The sequence below is a fragment of the Meles meles genome, chromosome 2 (assembly GCF_922984935.1).
Source record: "Meles meles chromosome 2, mMelMel3.1 paternal haplotype, whole genome shotgun sequence".
NCBI lineage: Eukaryota > Metazoa > Chordata > Mammalia > Carnivora > Mustelidae > Meles > Meles meles.
The window spans coordinates 68,343,971-68,357,973 of NC_060067.1; the positions used below are offsets into that span (position 1 = coordinate 68,343,971).

Sequence of the window (14,003 nt, forward strand, 5' to 3'; positions counted from 1 at the left end):
TTTCACAGCTGAGAACCAGGATCAAGGGCAATTGAGTGACCTGCCCCAAGTTATACCTATAGCAATAAAATGAGGACTCATCCACCCCTAATAGCTGGAGCCCCTCCTTTGTGTCCACCCTGCCTCAGCCAAGCAGAATGTGGCCTCCACAGCCATAGCCACGGGGAGTGTGCATTTACACCTCACCTTGTAGTCCCCGCAACACCCACACGGTAGGGAGTGTACTGGCTCTGACCTTCCCTGCGCAGAGGAGGAAGTGTGAGCTGGCTTTGCTCATACTCGGGTCCGATTTACAAGCCTGCCAGTGTTTTCCCTGGGCGCAGCCCAAGCTCGGCAGTGGACACATAAAGGGGAAAACCAGATGGGGACAGGGCGGAAGAACGTAGAGGCCGAAAGGGAGGGAGCGGTGGAGAGGGAGGGAAGTTTTGAAACAGCTCAGGTGTGCGTGGGCGTCATTGAGGGGGGAGGGGGGTGGAGCTCAGACTGTGAAAAGGAAAGCCTGCAGCCAGAAAAACACTGGGAGTCGGTCTGGGAAGTTGGAGGAAGGAAAAGGATGGAGAAGTGAGGGTAGGCCCGGGCAGCTTCCTCCTGCTTTCTGCTCTAAGAATACCTTAGAGAGGGGAACGTTGTGTGTGTGTGTGGGGGGCGCCTTGCTCTGGGTCACTGTCCTGCAGCTGAGGGGGCGGGTAGGACATCGCCCTGCGCTCAGTCGTAGAACCTTGTAACGTTGCCTTGTTCCTGTCGCTCCTTGTGGCCAATCTGGCCTGCAACGCCGGGATGTGGACCCACGCACAGGTCCAGCACCTGAGGTCGCCTTCACCCCTTCTTTCCCTCCCATCAGCAGCTGCATCAGGGGCGGGTTTCCCTCCCCCTTTCTCTCCCCGCCTTTCCTCCTCCTCCTGGCAGTCTCCCTAAGAACTCGACGCCGGGGCCAGGGGTGAGAGTAGGGGGTGGGCGGGAAGGGGGAGGGGCTGCTGGGACAAGGCGGCCACTCCAGGACCTCGGGGCCACAAGACTGGGGCCTGGGGCGAGGCCGGACTGTCCAAGGGCCTGGGGCGGCCTTTCCGCGCGTCAGGGAGCAGGCTGGTCGCCGTGGGCGGGGCCGGGCTGCCAGCGGGGGGCGGGGCCGGGCTGCCAGCGGGAGGCGGGGCCGGGCTGCCAGCGGGAGGCGGGGCCAGGAGCGTCTCCGTGGGCGGGGCCGGGCGGGTCGCCTTGAGAGAGGCCGGGCTGCCGGGGGGTGGGGCGGGGCCAGGAGAGTCGCTGTGAAGGAGGCCTGGCACAAGGCGGAGGGGCGGGGCCAGGCCAGTCGCCGTAGGCGGGGCCAGGCAGTCAGCGGGGGGCGGGGCCAGGAGAGTCGCGGGGATGGGGGAGGCCGGGCTCACGGCGGAGGGGCGGGGCCTGGCCAGTTGCGGTGAGCTGGGCCGGGCTGTCGAAGGGTCTGGGACGGCCTTTCCGCGGGTCAGGGGCCACGCTGGTTGTCGTGGGCGGGGCGCGCCGGGAAAAGTTCCGGGAAGGTTCGCGGCCCGCCCAGACCGGGCGCGGAAGTTGGCGGTGTCAGCGCAGCCGCGGGTCGAGGCTCGCGGCCATGTCCTCAGGGGGCGCCGGGTCCCGCGGGCAGGAGGGGGCTGCGCGCGCGGCGGCGGCGCTCTGCGGCCTGTACCACGAGGCCGGGCAGCGGCTGAGGCGCCTGGAGGACCAGTTAGCCGCCCGGGACGCCCTCATTGAGCGCCTGCGCGCCCGCCTTGCGGCGCTCGAGGGGGACGCGGCGCCCTCGCTCGTGGACGCGCTGCTGGAGCAGGTGGCGCGCTTCCGGGAGCAGCTCCGGCAACCGGAGGGCGGCGCGGACGAAGCGGCGCTGCGCCAGGTGCGTCCCCGGGGGGCGAGAGCCGCCCTGGCTCTGCCCGCAGCGGGTTCGGAGCGGGTGAGCCCACACCGGGGCTGAGGGTTTGCGCGGCGCCGGACTCCGAGCGGTTTCTAGCTGGGCTCCGGTGTGGGGTGTGAGGACGGTGGGAGGCTGCTTCCGAGGTCCGGGGGGCGTCTGCGCGCGTGTGGGGTGTTATGCTCGCCTGTCGGTTCCGAGGGCGCGCGTCGGCGCTGTTCGCCTTAGAAACACCACTGCCAGGCATTTCCTCAGCGCGGACTGGCCGACTCGGGAACAACAGAGAACCGCCGACCCGCGAGGCCACCGGGCGGAGGGGAGGCTCTTTTCCAGAGGAGGGGGTGCCGGGGGCTGGCGAGGTCGCGCGGCGTGCAGGGCCCCTCTGCTCCTGCTGGCTTCGCGACCCGGGCGGGTTGGGGGAACGCCTCCTGCTGCTGGCTTCGCGGGGGCGGATGTCCGCGCTGCTTCTGCGGTTTGTGCGGGTTCTGGATCCGAGAGGAGTTTGTGCCCCGTTGGTGGTGAAGGTTCTGGATGTAGGCGTTGGTCCCGGTTGGTTGTGAGGATTGCGTGTCTGTGTTACGTTCTGAGGGGTGCGCTCCACGTCGTGTTAAGGACTGGGTGTCCATTTCTATCTGAAATTGTGTCAGGTTTAACGGTTGTGAGACCCTGGTTCTGAGGGGTTGTGTGTGCCTGTTTTGGTCTGAAGGTTCGTGTTGGTGTTGCTTCTGAGGGTGTGTTAGTGTGGTAGATTCTGAGCACGGTATCCTGCGTTGGGTCAAAGGCTGTGTATGCTTATGTTGAGGGTTGTGGGTCCTTGTGGGTCTGAAGGTGTGTATGTTGCCATGTTGGGTTTGAGGCATATGATGCCCTTACTGGGTTCTGAGAGGGGCTGTGCGCTTCGGTGTTGGGTCTGAGGAGGTATGTGTTTGTGTTGGTTCTTAAGGGTGTACTTCCGTATTGGGTCTGAGGGCTGGGTTCCACTGAAGCACTGTCTGTCTCCATTTTGGATCTGAGGGGGTATGTGTGTGTTAATTTTGAGGGGTGTGCTCTCATCCTGGGTTTGAGGTGTGTGTGCCTGTTTTAGGTTTGGAAGGATGTGTTCCCAAGCTGGGTAAGAGTGTCGTGTGTCTGTTGGTTCTGAGGAGTGTGTGTGCCTGTGTTAGGTCTAAGGGTTGTGTGCCCGTCTTGGTTCTACAGCGGTGTGTCTTTGTTGATTTGAGAGGTAATGTACCTATTTTAGGTTCTAAGGGGTGTGCCTTGGAGTTAGATTCTGGGGAGTCTGCTCTTGTGTGCTCACGGTGGGTTGTGAGGTGTGTATGTGCGCATGTTGAGTCTGAGGACTGTGTGCCTGCATAGGTTCTACAGGGTTGTATTTGTGTTGGGTTCTGAGGGGCATGTGCACCTCAGTGGCTTCTCGGTGGTGTGTGTGTCCATTTTAGGTCTGAGGTGTGTGTGTGCATGTTGGTTTCAGATGTTGTGCTCCCGTGTTTGAGGGGTGTGTGTGCCCATTTTGGGTCTGAGAGGACCGTGTCTGTGTTGGTTCTGAATAGTGTTTCTGTGGTGGGATCGAGGGTGTCTGTGCCCATCTGGGTCTGTGGGGTGTGTTTGCTAGTGTTGGCTTCTGACAAGTGTGTGTGCCCATCTGGGTCAGAGGATTGTGTGTCTCTGTTGGTTCTAAGGGGTGTGTATTCTTGTGTTGGGTCCAGTGGTTGTATATTCATGTTTTTTTCTGAGGGGGGTGTGTTCCTGTTAGTTTTGAGGGGTCTTTGTGCTCTTGTGTTGGGTCTAAGGGATGCGTGTCCCTGTTTTGTGTTCAGAGATGTGTGTTTGCCCATGTAAGGTTTGAGGTCTGTGTGCCTATGTTGTGTCTGAGGGATATATGCACTCTTGTTGGTTTTTGAGGGTTTTTTGTGCCCAAGTTGTATATGGAGGGGTATGAGTAGGTGTTCATTGGGAAGGAGGGTGTGTGTTGGTGTGTTTCCGCTTTGAGTTGATGTGTGCGCTCTGTTGAGTTCTGAGTGGTCTGTATGCCTGTGTTGGGTCTGAGGGTTGTGTGTCTTTGTTGGTTCTGAGGCTGTTTCTGTTTCAGGATGAGGGGTGAGTGTTGTTGGTTGTGAAGTTTTGTGATTAGGTTTTGAGGAGGAGCTCCCATGTTGGTTCAGAAGGAAAGTTTGTGTGCCTATGGTAGATTCTGGAAGCATGTGTGCACGTTTGTTGTCATCTTCTTTTTTTTTTTTAAGATTTTATTTATTTATTTGATAGAGATCACAGGTAGGCAGAGAGGCAGGCAGAGAGAGAGGAAGGGAAGCAGGCTCCCTTCTGAGCAGACAGCCCGATTCAGGGCTCCATCCCAGGACCCTGGAATCATGACCTGAGCCAAAGGCAGAGGCTCTAACCCACTGAGCCACCCAGGCGCCCCCACGTTTGTCTTCTAAAGTGTCTGTGTGCTGTTATTAGGTGTAAGGTATGTCTGTCCATGTTGGTTGTGAGGGGGATGTGTCTGCGTTGGGTCTGAGGGGTATCTGCCTGTCTGGAATCCTGAAGGGTATGTATTTGAGTTCTAAGAGGTCTGCCCCCTTACTGGGTATGAGTGTTGTGTTCTGATGGGATTGTGTGTGAACGTGGATGGTTCTGTGTATATGGGTGTATATGTTCAGTTCTGTGTTGTGTGTGTAGACATTGGGTTCTGGGGTGTTGTGTGTGTGTAGTACACGAGCATAGGCTCCTGGTGTGTATGTGTTAATACTGGGTTCTGGGCCATGTGGACCCCGGTTATGTTCTGAGGTGACTTTCAGCTCCAGTCATAAATGAGTCTTTCAATAGTAACAGCTCTCTTGTGCTGGGAGCGATGACCGCGCTGCTGTGCCTGTGAATGTCGGATAACTCACTTTAGTCTCACTTTCCCTCCTCCCCGTCCTGTCATTGATGTTACATCTGTCTTTGTGAAGTACCATGAACGCCTAGACAGGTGCATGAGTAATAGTACTATCTGTAACAGCTATTTGAAGTGCCATACACATTGGGTGCACTCTAGTGCTCTGTTTGGGCCATAGCTATTATCTGGGTTGTCCCAGGAAAGAAACTAGGTCTGCAAAGAGAGGAGCTGCACAAGACAATTTTCATTTCTAGGCTTGGCCCTGCAGCCGGATTTTAGAGTGAAAAAGAGACATGCATCCCTCTGCCCCCCCTTTTATTTTACTATAAAAGTTATTTTGAATATCTGAAAAACAGAGGAAAGAATAAAGAATAAAATAACAGCCACCATAATCCCAGTCCGGGGATAACTAGTGTTCATTTCTTGGCATGCCTCCTCCCTGTTTTTCCTTCACACACAGCAAGTTTTTGCTGTCTGTACATCTTCATATCACATTGCAAGGATTTTCTCATCTGCCTCATTTTAGATGCAGGAGCCAGACAAGCAGACCTATGGTCCTAGATCTATATGGTATGGTCCTTTACCCCTGACATACAGGTTTTGTTGTAGGATTTTTAATTATTTAAGAGGCATTTTAATAATACAGTATCTTATGCAGTTACGTGTTTGTGGCGTACTCCTCCATCTGTCTGGGTCTATCACAGAACCGTGGAGGAATGGAGAGATTTCACACTGTGCAGAGTGAAAACAATGAGAAGAATTGATCAATAGCTTGGTCTCCATAATGGTCATGTCAGCAAGCCTGTTAGGAGTAGCAACACTGGGTTGGTAGAGACTGGGGGCTCCCCGAGAGGAGCTGAGGCTGTGTCCTCAGGTGTGCAGAGACTTCCAGGTGACCTCTGCGTCTGTGGTTGAGCTGTCACTAGCATGTGATGGGGCCAGGTCAGTCTCAAGAATTCTGGTTCTTTTTGCCACCACAGTAAGACTCGAGACCTTACCTCGCTTGTAACATGAGGCCTATATGGGTAGCTTTACAAATCTCCTCCAATTAAGACTTTCTGGGATAATGGTGTTAATTCACTATGTGGCCCTTAACTGCTCTATCCGATCTCATCACCCCCCAGGGTACTAGCCTCACGGGCCCTGCTTGGTCTTGACATACCAGCTGCTTCTCCCGGCTTTTCTTTCCCTGTTCTGCCATGCTTTCTAACGAGTAGAACAGCATACACCCTTTACTATAGGCTGTTTTAGCTGTGTGTTTTGTTTTTAACCATCTATTTCCATACCTTTTTTGATCTTGTAAAACTGAAACACTATACCTATTAAGCAGTAACTCCCCACCTTTCTGCCCCCCAACCTCCATCCTTGGCAGATACCATTCTTCCGTCTGTCTCCATGATTTGACTACTCTAGAGACCTAACAGAAGTGGAATCATACAGTCTTTATCCCTTTGTGACTGACTTATTTCACTTAGCCTAACGTCCTACAGGTTTATCCTTGTTGTATCATGTGCCAGAATTTTCTTCTTTTTCAGGCTGAATGATATTCCATTGTATGTATATACCACATTTGGCTTATCTGTTCATCTGTTGATAGACACTTGGGTTGCTTTCATATTTCAGCTGTGACAAATAACAGTGCCTCTAGGAATATGTGAATCCAAATGTATCTTTGAGACCCTGCTTTCAGTTCTTTTGGTTATGTGCCAGAAGTAGAATTGCTAGGTCATAGGGTAATTTGGTGTCGTTTTTTGAGGAACCACCACACTGGTTTTCCACAGCGGCTGCACCATTTTACATTCCCACCAGCAGTGCACAGGGTTGCAGTTTCTCCATGTTCTCCCCAGCATTAGTTATTTTCTGTGTTGTTGTTTTCATAGCAGCCATCCTGATGGGTTTGTGGTGATTTAATACAAAATGATTGTAGTTTTGATTTGCAGTTTCCCAATGATTAGTGATGTGGACCATTCTTTCATGTGTTTATCTTCTTTGAAGAAATGTCAAGTTCTTTGCCCCCCCCCTTTTTTTTTTAAAGATTTTATTTATTTATTTGACAGAGACCACAAGTAGATAGAGAGGCAGGCGGGGGGGGGGGCAGGCTTGCCGCTGAGCAGAGAGCCTGATGTGGGACTCGATCCCAGGACCCTGAGATCATGACCTGAGCCGAAGGCAGTGGCTTAACCCACTGAGCCACCCAGGTGCCCCTCTTTGCCCCTTTTTAAATTGATTATTTTGTTACTGAGTTTTAGGAATACTCTTCAGGCATACCTCATTTTGCTACACTTGCCAGATCTTGTGTTTTTTATAAATTGGAACTTGGACAGGGCACCTGCCTGGCTCAGTACGTGGCACCTGTGTGGCTCAGTAGGTAGAGCACGTGACTCTTGAATTCGGGGTTGTGGGTTTGGGCCCTGCACTGGGTGTAGAGATTATTTAAAAGAAAAAAGAAAGAAAGAAGGAAAGCTTTTAACAACTCTGCATCAAGTAAGTCTACTGGCACCATTTTTCTAATAGCATTTGCTCACTTCATGTCTCACTTCATGTCTCACTTCATGTCATAGTTTGGTACTTCCTGTGCTATTTCAAAAATTTTCATTATTATTATGTTCGTTGTGTGATGTGTGATCAGTGATCTTTGGTGTTACTATTGTACTTGTTTTAGGGCACCATGAACTGTGCCCATAAGAGAAAGCAAACTTAATCAGTATGTGTGTTTTATGACCGTTGCCCTGACCTGCCATTCCCCCATTACTCTCCCTTCTCTGTTCCCTGAGACACAACAATATGGCAGTTAGGCCAAATAATGACCCTGTAATGGCCTCTAAGTGCTCAAGTGAAAAGAGTCACACATAACTCACTTGAAATGAAAAGCTAGAAATGATTAAGCTTAGTGAGGAAGGGATGTCTGAAGCCGAGATCGGCCGAAAGGTAGGCCTCTTGTGCCAGGCGGCCATGTTGCAAATTGGCCATGTTGCAAATGCCAAGGAAAAGTTCTCGAAGGAAGTTAAGAGCACTACTCCAGGGACCACATGAATGATAAGAAAGCCAAATGGCCTCATTGCTGATAGGGAGAAAATTTGGGTGGTCTGGATAGGAGATCAGACCTGCCCCAGTATTCCCTTAAGCCAAAGCCCAATCCAGAGCAAGGCCCTGACTCTCAAGTCCAGGAAGGCTGAGGGAGGTGAGGAAGCCGCAGAAGAAAAGTCTGCAGCTAGCAGAGTGGGTTCGTGAGGTTTAAGGAGACACAGAGGGGCTGGGGGAGCAGCATGTGCTGACGGAGAAGCTGCAGTGGGTTCTGCCGGAGATCCAGCTCAGATCGCCCGTGGAGGTGACTCCTAAACAGCAGATTCTCTGTGTAGACACAACAGCCTTATTTGGGGAGAAGATGCCATCTCGGACTGTCCTTGCCGGAGGACAAGTCAGCGCCTGGCTTCAGAGGTTCAAGGGACAGGCTGGCTCCCCGTTAGGGGCTAATACAGCTGGTGACTTTCAGCTGAAGCCGGTGCTCCTTTACTATTCTGGAAATTCTTAGGACCCTTAAGAATTGTGCTACCCCTCCTGTGCCCGTGCTCTACCCACGGAACGACACAGCCTGGATGGCAGCGTATCTGTTCACAGCGAGGTTTACCAAACGTCTCAAGCCCACTGTTGAGACCTACAGCTCAGAAAAAAAGGTTCCTTTCAAAAGATGACTGCTCGTTGATGTTGTACCCGGTCACCCAAGAGCTCTGGTGATGTATGGCGAGATGAGTGCTGTTTCCCTGCCTGTGAACACAATATCCGTTCTGCAGCCCACGGAGCAAGGAGTAATTTTGACTTTGAAGTCTTATCATTTAAGAGACACGTTTCGCAAGGCGGTAGATGCCATAGATGGTGATTCCTCCACTCGATCTGAGTGGGATACATTGAGAATCTTCTGGAAAGGATTCACCATGCCAGACGCCGTTAAGAAAATGTTCCCATGGCTCAATGTCAGGAGTAACAGGAGTTTGGAAGAAGTGAGCTCCGGTCCTGGTGAAGATGTTGAGGGCTTCAAGACTGAGTGGAGGAAGTCACTGTACAGATGTGGTGGAAACAGCCAGAGAACCAGAAGTGGAGCCTGGAGAGGTGAGCGACCTGCTGCACTCGCAGGATAGCACTTGTACGGGTGAGGAAATGCTTCCGTGGAGGAGCAAGGAAGGTGATTTCTTGAGCTGGAGTCTGCTCCCGGTGACGATGGTGTGGAGATGGTTGAAATCTGACAAGGACTTAGAACATTGCATGACCTTAGTTGATAAGGTGGCAGGGCTTGAGAGGACTGACTCCAGTGTGGAGAGGAGTTCTACTGTGGGTGAAATGCTAAGACAACATCACATGCTGGGCGCCTGGGTGGCTCAGTTGGTTACGTGACTGCCTTCGGCTCAGGTCATGATCCCAGGGTCCTGGGATCGAGTCCTACATTGGCCTCTGCCTACTCTCTGGGGAGCCTGGTTCTTCTACCCCCGCCATTCCCCCTGCTTGTGCTCTCTTTCTCTCTGTCAAGTAAATGAATAAAATCTTTAAAAAAATCACATGCTACAGAGAAATTCTTTTGCTTCCTGTGTGCTGGTATCATATCTAAGAAATTATTGCCAAATTCAGTATTGGGAAGCTTTTGCCTATGTTATCTATAAGAGTTTTATAGTTTTAGGTCTTATATTTAAGTCTTTGATCCATTTTGAGTTAATTGTTGTATGTGGTGTTTGATAAAGAGTCCACCTTTATTCTTCTGCATGTGGATGTCCAGTTTTTGCTGTAGCATTTGTTGAAAAAATTATCCTTTTCCCATTGAATGGTCTTAGCAACCTTATCAACAACCATTTGACCATATATGCAAGGGATTCTTTCTGGGACCATTATTCTTTTTTTAAAAAAATATTTTATTAGAGAGAGAGTGCACAAGCAGAAGCTGGGGCAGGCAGAGGAAGAAGCAGACTTCCCACTGAGCAGGGAGTCTGATGGGGGGCTCGATCCCAGGACTCTGGGATCATGACCCTCTGGGCTCATTATTCTGTTCCCTTTGTGTAAATGTCTGTCTTTATGTCAGTACTATACTCTTTTGGTTACTGTAGCTTTGTAGTCAGTTTTGAATTCAGGTAGCATGAGTCTTGCTTTGTTCTTTTTTCTTCTTCTACGATTGTTTTGGGTATTTGGGGTCTCTTGAGATTCTGTATGAATTTTAGGATGAATTTTTCTATTTCTGCAAAAAAACCCCACCAGATTTTGATAGGGATTGTACTGAATCTGTAGATCATTTTGAGTAATGTTAAATTTAAAAATAAAACCGTCATTTATTTTACCAGCAAAAGTGGGTTTATTCCGGATAGGAGAGATTTGCAGCCCGTGCAACCTATAGCAAAACCATAGGCAAGTCCAGAGAACAAAGAATGCTCTTCTTTGGAGGAAAGGGGGAGCTGGGAGGCCTCTTATAGACAGTCCATTGCCGTAAACTGGGAATCGAAGTGTAGTGACTTTTCACTGGCTGAGTTGTGACAGTCTGTTATGGGCTGGGCTGTTATGGGGTGAGGAGAAAACATTTCTTCCTTCTGCTGGGGTGGTAAAGTACAGTTAACCCTTGAACAACATGGGGGTTATGGGTGCCGTCCCCCTGTGCACTTGAAAATCCATGTATAACTCCTCACTCTCCAGAAAACTTAACTACTGATAGTTTGCTGAGAATGGGAAGCCTTACCAATGACATAAACAATAGATTAACACATACTTTGTATGTTACATTTATTATATGCTGTATTCTTGAAGTAAGCTAGCAAAAAGATATGTTCTTGAGAAAATTAAGAACGGGTGCCTATGTGGCTTAGTCATTTAAGCGTCTGCCTTTGGTTCAGGTCATGATCTCGAGGTCCTGGGATCAAGCCCTGAGTTGGGCTTCCTGCTTCAGTGGGGAGCCTGTTTATCCCTCTACCTCTGCTCCTCGCCAACTTACACCGTTGTGTGTGCTCTCTCTTTCTCTCTCTTCTCCTTGTTTCAAAAATAAAAAATCTTAAAAAAAAATTTAAGAACATTACTGGGGTGCCTGGGTGGCTCAGTTGGTTTTGGCTCAGGTCATGATCTTGGGGTTGGGAGATTGAGCCCCATATTGGGCTCACTGCTCTGTGGGGAGTCTGCTCGAGATTCTCCTTCCCTCTGACCTTCCCGCTGCTTGCACGTGCACTCGCTTACTCTCTAAAATAAATACATAAATCTTAAAAAAAATTAATAACATTTCTGTCCAGAATGCAAGATATATCTTTTCCTGTTGGCTCTGCAGTTGACGAGTGGTAGGGCATGAGGGCTCCCTGCACTGGCCTCTGATTCCATTTTAGTGAGGTTTCCCTTCATAATTTTCACATTATATTGACATCTTAATATTAAGTTTCCAATTTATGAACATATGTTTCCATTTATTTATGTCCTAATTTTTTTCAGTAACATTTTATATTTTTCACTGTACAAGACTTCCACCTCCTTGAGTGAATTAATTCCTAGGTCCTTTATCCTTTTTGATGTTGTTGTAAATGGAAGTGCTTTTATAATTTCTCTTTCAGATTCTTTATTGTTAGTATGTAGAAAATCTGTTTCTCGTGTGTTGACTTTGTTTTCTGATATTTGCTAAATTCATTTATTCTAAGTTTTTTGCGTGTCTGTGTGTGTGTGTGTAATAATTAGAGTTTTCTAATAATATTTATTATTATTATTATGTTCATTTCTTTTTAAATTAATTATTTTATTAATATATAATGTATTATTTGCCCAGGGGTACAGGTCTGTGAATTGTCAGGCTTACACATTTCACAGCACTCAGCATATCACATACCCTCCCCAATGTCCATAACCCAACCACCCTCTTCATGACCCCCCTTCCCCCAGCAACCCTTAGTTTGTTTTGTGAGATTAAGAGTCTCTTATGGTTTGTCTCCCTCCCGATCCCACCTTGTTTCATTTTTTCCTTCCTTACCCACCCAAACCCTCACCCTGCCTCTCAAATTCCTCATATCAGGCAGATCATATGATAATTGTCTTTCTCTGATGACTTATTTTGCTCAACATAATACCCTCTAATTTCATCCAGGTTGTTGCAAATGGCAAGATTTCATTTCTTTTGATGGCTGCATAGTATTCCATGTGTATATATATACCACATCTTCTTTATCCATTCGTCTGTTGATGGACATCTAGGTTCTTTCCATAGTTTGGCTGTTGTGGACATTGCTGCTATAAACATTTGGGTGCACGTGCCCCTTTGGATCCCTACATTTGTATCTTTAGGGTAAATATCTAGTAGTATGATTCCTGGGTCATAGGGTAGCTCTATTTTAAACTTTTTGAAGAACCTCCATGCTGTTTTCCAGAGTGGCTGCACCAGCTTGCATTCCCACCAACAGAATGCATCCTCTCCAACATCTGTCATTTCCTGACTGATTAATTTTAGCCATTCTGACTGGTGTGAGGAGGTATCATTGTAGTTTTGATTTTTATTTCCCTGATGCCGAGTGATGTGGAGTACTTTTTTTTTTTTTGAAACTGACATTTGGTTTTATTGTGCCAAGGACATTACAGATGGTGGATCTTGTCAACACCTGTAGGGCACGGGTGCCCCACCTGCTGAGGCTGTTCCCACTCCCCACACTCAAATCCTGGCGGCAGCAGCCTCGATCCTCAAAGGTGCCCCCCACTCAAGATTCCAGAGACCGGTGTCGGTGGCAGTGTTGTGGAAGCAGTAGGAATGCTGCGAGGCCAGAGTCTCATTGTCCAAAGCCCACGGGACACCTGCCCCTGCCCCCGCCCCAGCTTGTACTCTAGACCATGGTCACCTCCACAGAGCTGAAGGCTAGAGATGGCAACCACCATCATTGCCAGAGATGACAATGTTTCTCTTGGCCATCTGGATGTCTTCTTTGCAGAAATGTCTGTTCATGTCCTCTGCCCATTTCTTGATTGGATTATTTGTTCTTTGGGTGTTGAGTTTGATAAGTTCTTTATAGATTTTGGATACTAGCCCTTTATCTGATAGGTCATTTGCGAATATCTTCTCCCATTCTGTCAGTTGTCTTTTGGTTTTGTTGACTGTTTCCTTTGCTGTGCAAAAGCTTTGGATCTTGATGAAGTCCCAATAGTTCATTTTTGCCCTTGCTTCCCTTGCCTTTGGCAGTGTTTCTAGGAAGAAGTTGCTGTGGCTGAGGTCAAACAGGTTGCTGCCCGTGTTCTCCTCAAGGATTTTGATGGATTCCTGTCTTACATTGAGGTTTTTCATCCATTTTGAATCTATTTGTGTGTGTGTGTGGTGTAAGGAAATGGTCCAGTTTCATTCTTCTGCATGTGGCTGTCCAATTTTCCCAAGGCCATTTGTTGAAGAGCCTGTCTTTTTTCCATTGGACATTCTTTCCTGTTTTGTCAAAGATTAGTTGACCATAGAGTTGAGGTTCTATTTCTGGGCTATCTATTCTGTTCCATTGATCTATGTGTCTGTTTTTGTGCCAGTACCATACTGTCTTGATGATGACAGCTTTGTAATAGAGCTTGAAGTCTGGAAATGTGATGCCACAAATCTTGGCTTTCCTTTTCAACATTCCTCTGGCTATTTGGGGTCTTCTGGTTCCATATAAATTTTAGGATTATTTGTTCCATTTCTTTGAAAAAAAAAATGGATGGTATTTTGTTAGGGATTGCTTTAAATGTGTAGATTCTTTTAGGTAGCATAGACATTTTCACAATATTTTTTCTTCCAAACCATGAGCATGGAATGTTTTTCTATTTCTTTGTGTCTTTCTCAATTTCTTTCATGAGTACTTTATAGTTTTCTGAGTACAGATTCTTTGCCTTTTTGGTTAGGTTTATTCCTAGGTATCTTATGGTTTTGGGTGCAGTTGTAAATGGGATTGACTCCTTAATTTCTCTTTCTTCCGTCTTGCTATTGGTGTATAGAAATGCAACTGATTTCTGTGCATTGATTTTTATATCCTAACACTTTACTGAATTCCTGTGTGAGTTCTAGCAGTTTTGGAGTGGAGTCTTTTGGGTTTTCCACAGAAAGTATCATATCATCTGCAAAGAGTAGAGTTTAGGGGGCGCCTGCGTGGCTCAGTGGGCTAAAGCCTCTGCCTTTGGCTCAGGTCATGATCCCAGGGTTCTGGGATCAAGCCCCCGCATCGGGCTCTCTGCTCTGTGGACAGCCTGCTTCCTCCTCTCTCTCTGTGCCTGCCTCTCTGCCTACTTGTGATTTCTCTCTGTCAA

At 48.7% G+C, this 14,003-nt stretch overlaps 1 protein-coding gene across 1 annotated transcript in view; it reads left to right on the top strand.

The window, feature by feature from the left end:
- The first annotated feature begins 1,436 nt into the window (after positions 1-1,436).
- TNIP2 (TNFAIP3 interacting protein 2) overlaps positions 1,437-14,003 on the top strand; it is a 44,014-nt gene continuing 31,447 nt past the window's right edge. Inside the window, exon 1 of the mRNA XM_045992265.1 lies at positions 1,437-1,864. Within this exon, the coding sequence (XP_045848221.1) occupies positions 1,586-1,864 (279 nt within the window). The 5' untranslated portion in view covers positions 1,437-1,585. The remainder of the gene's footprint in view (positions 1,865-14,003) is intronic.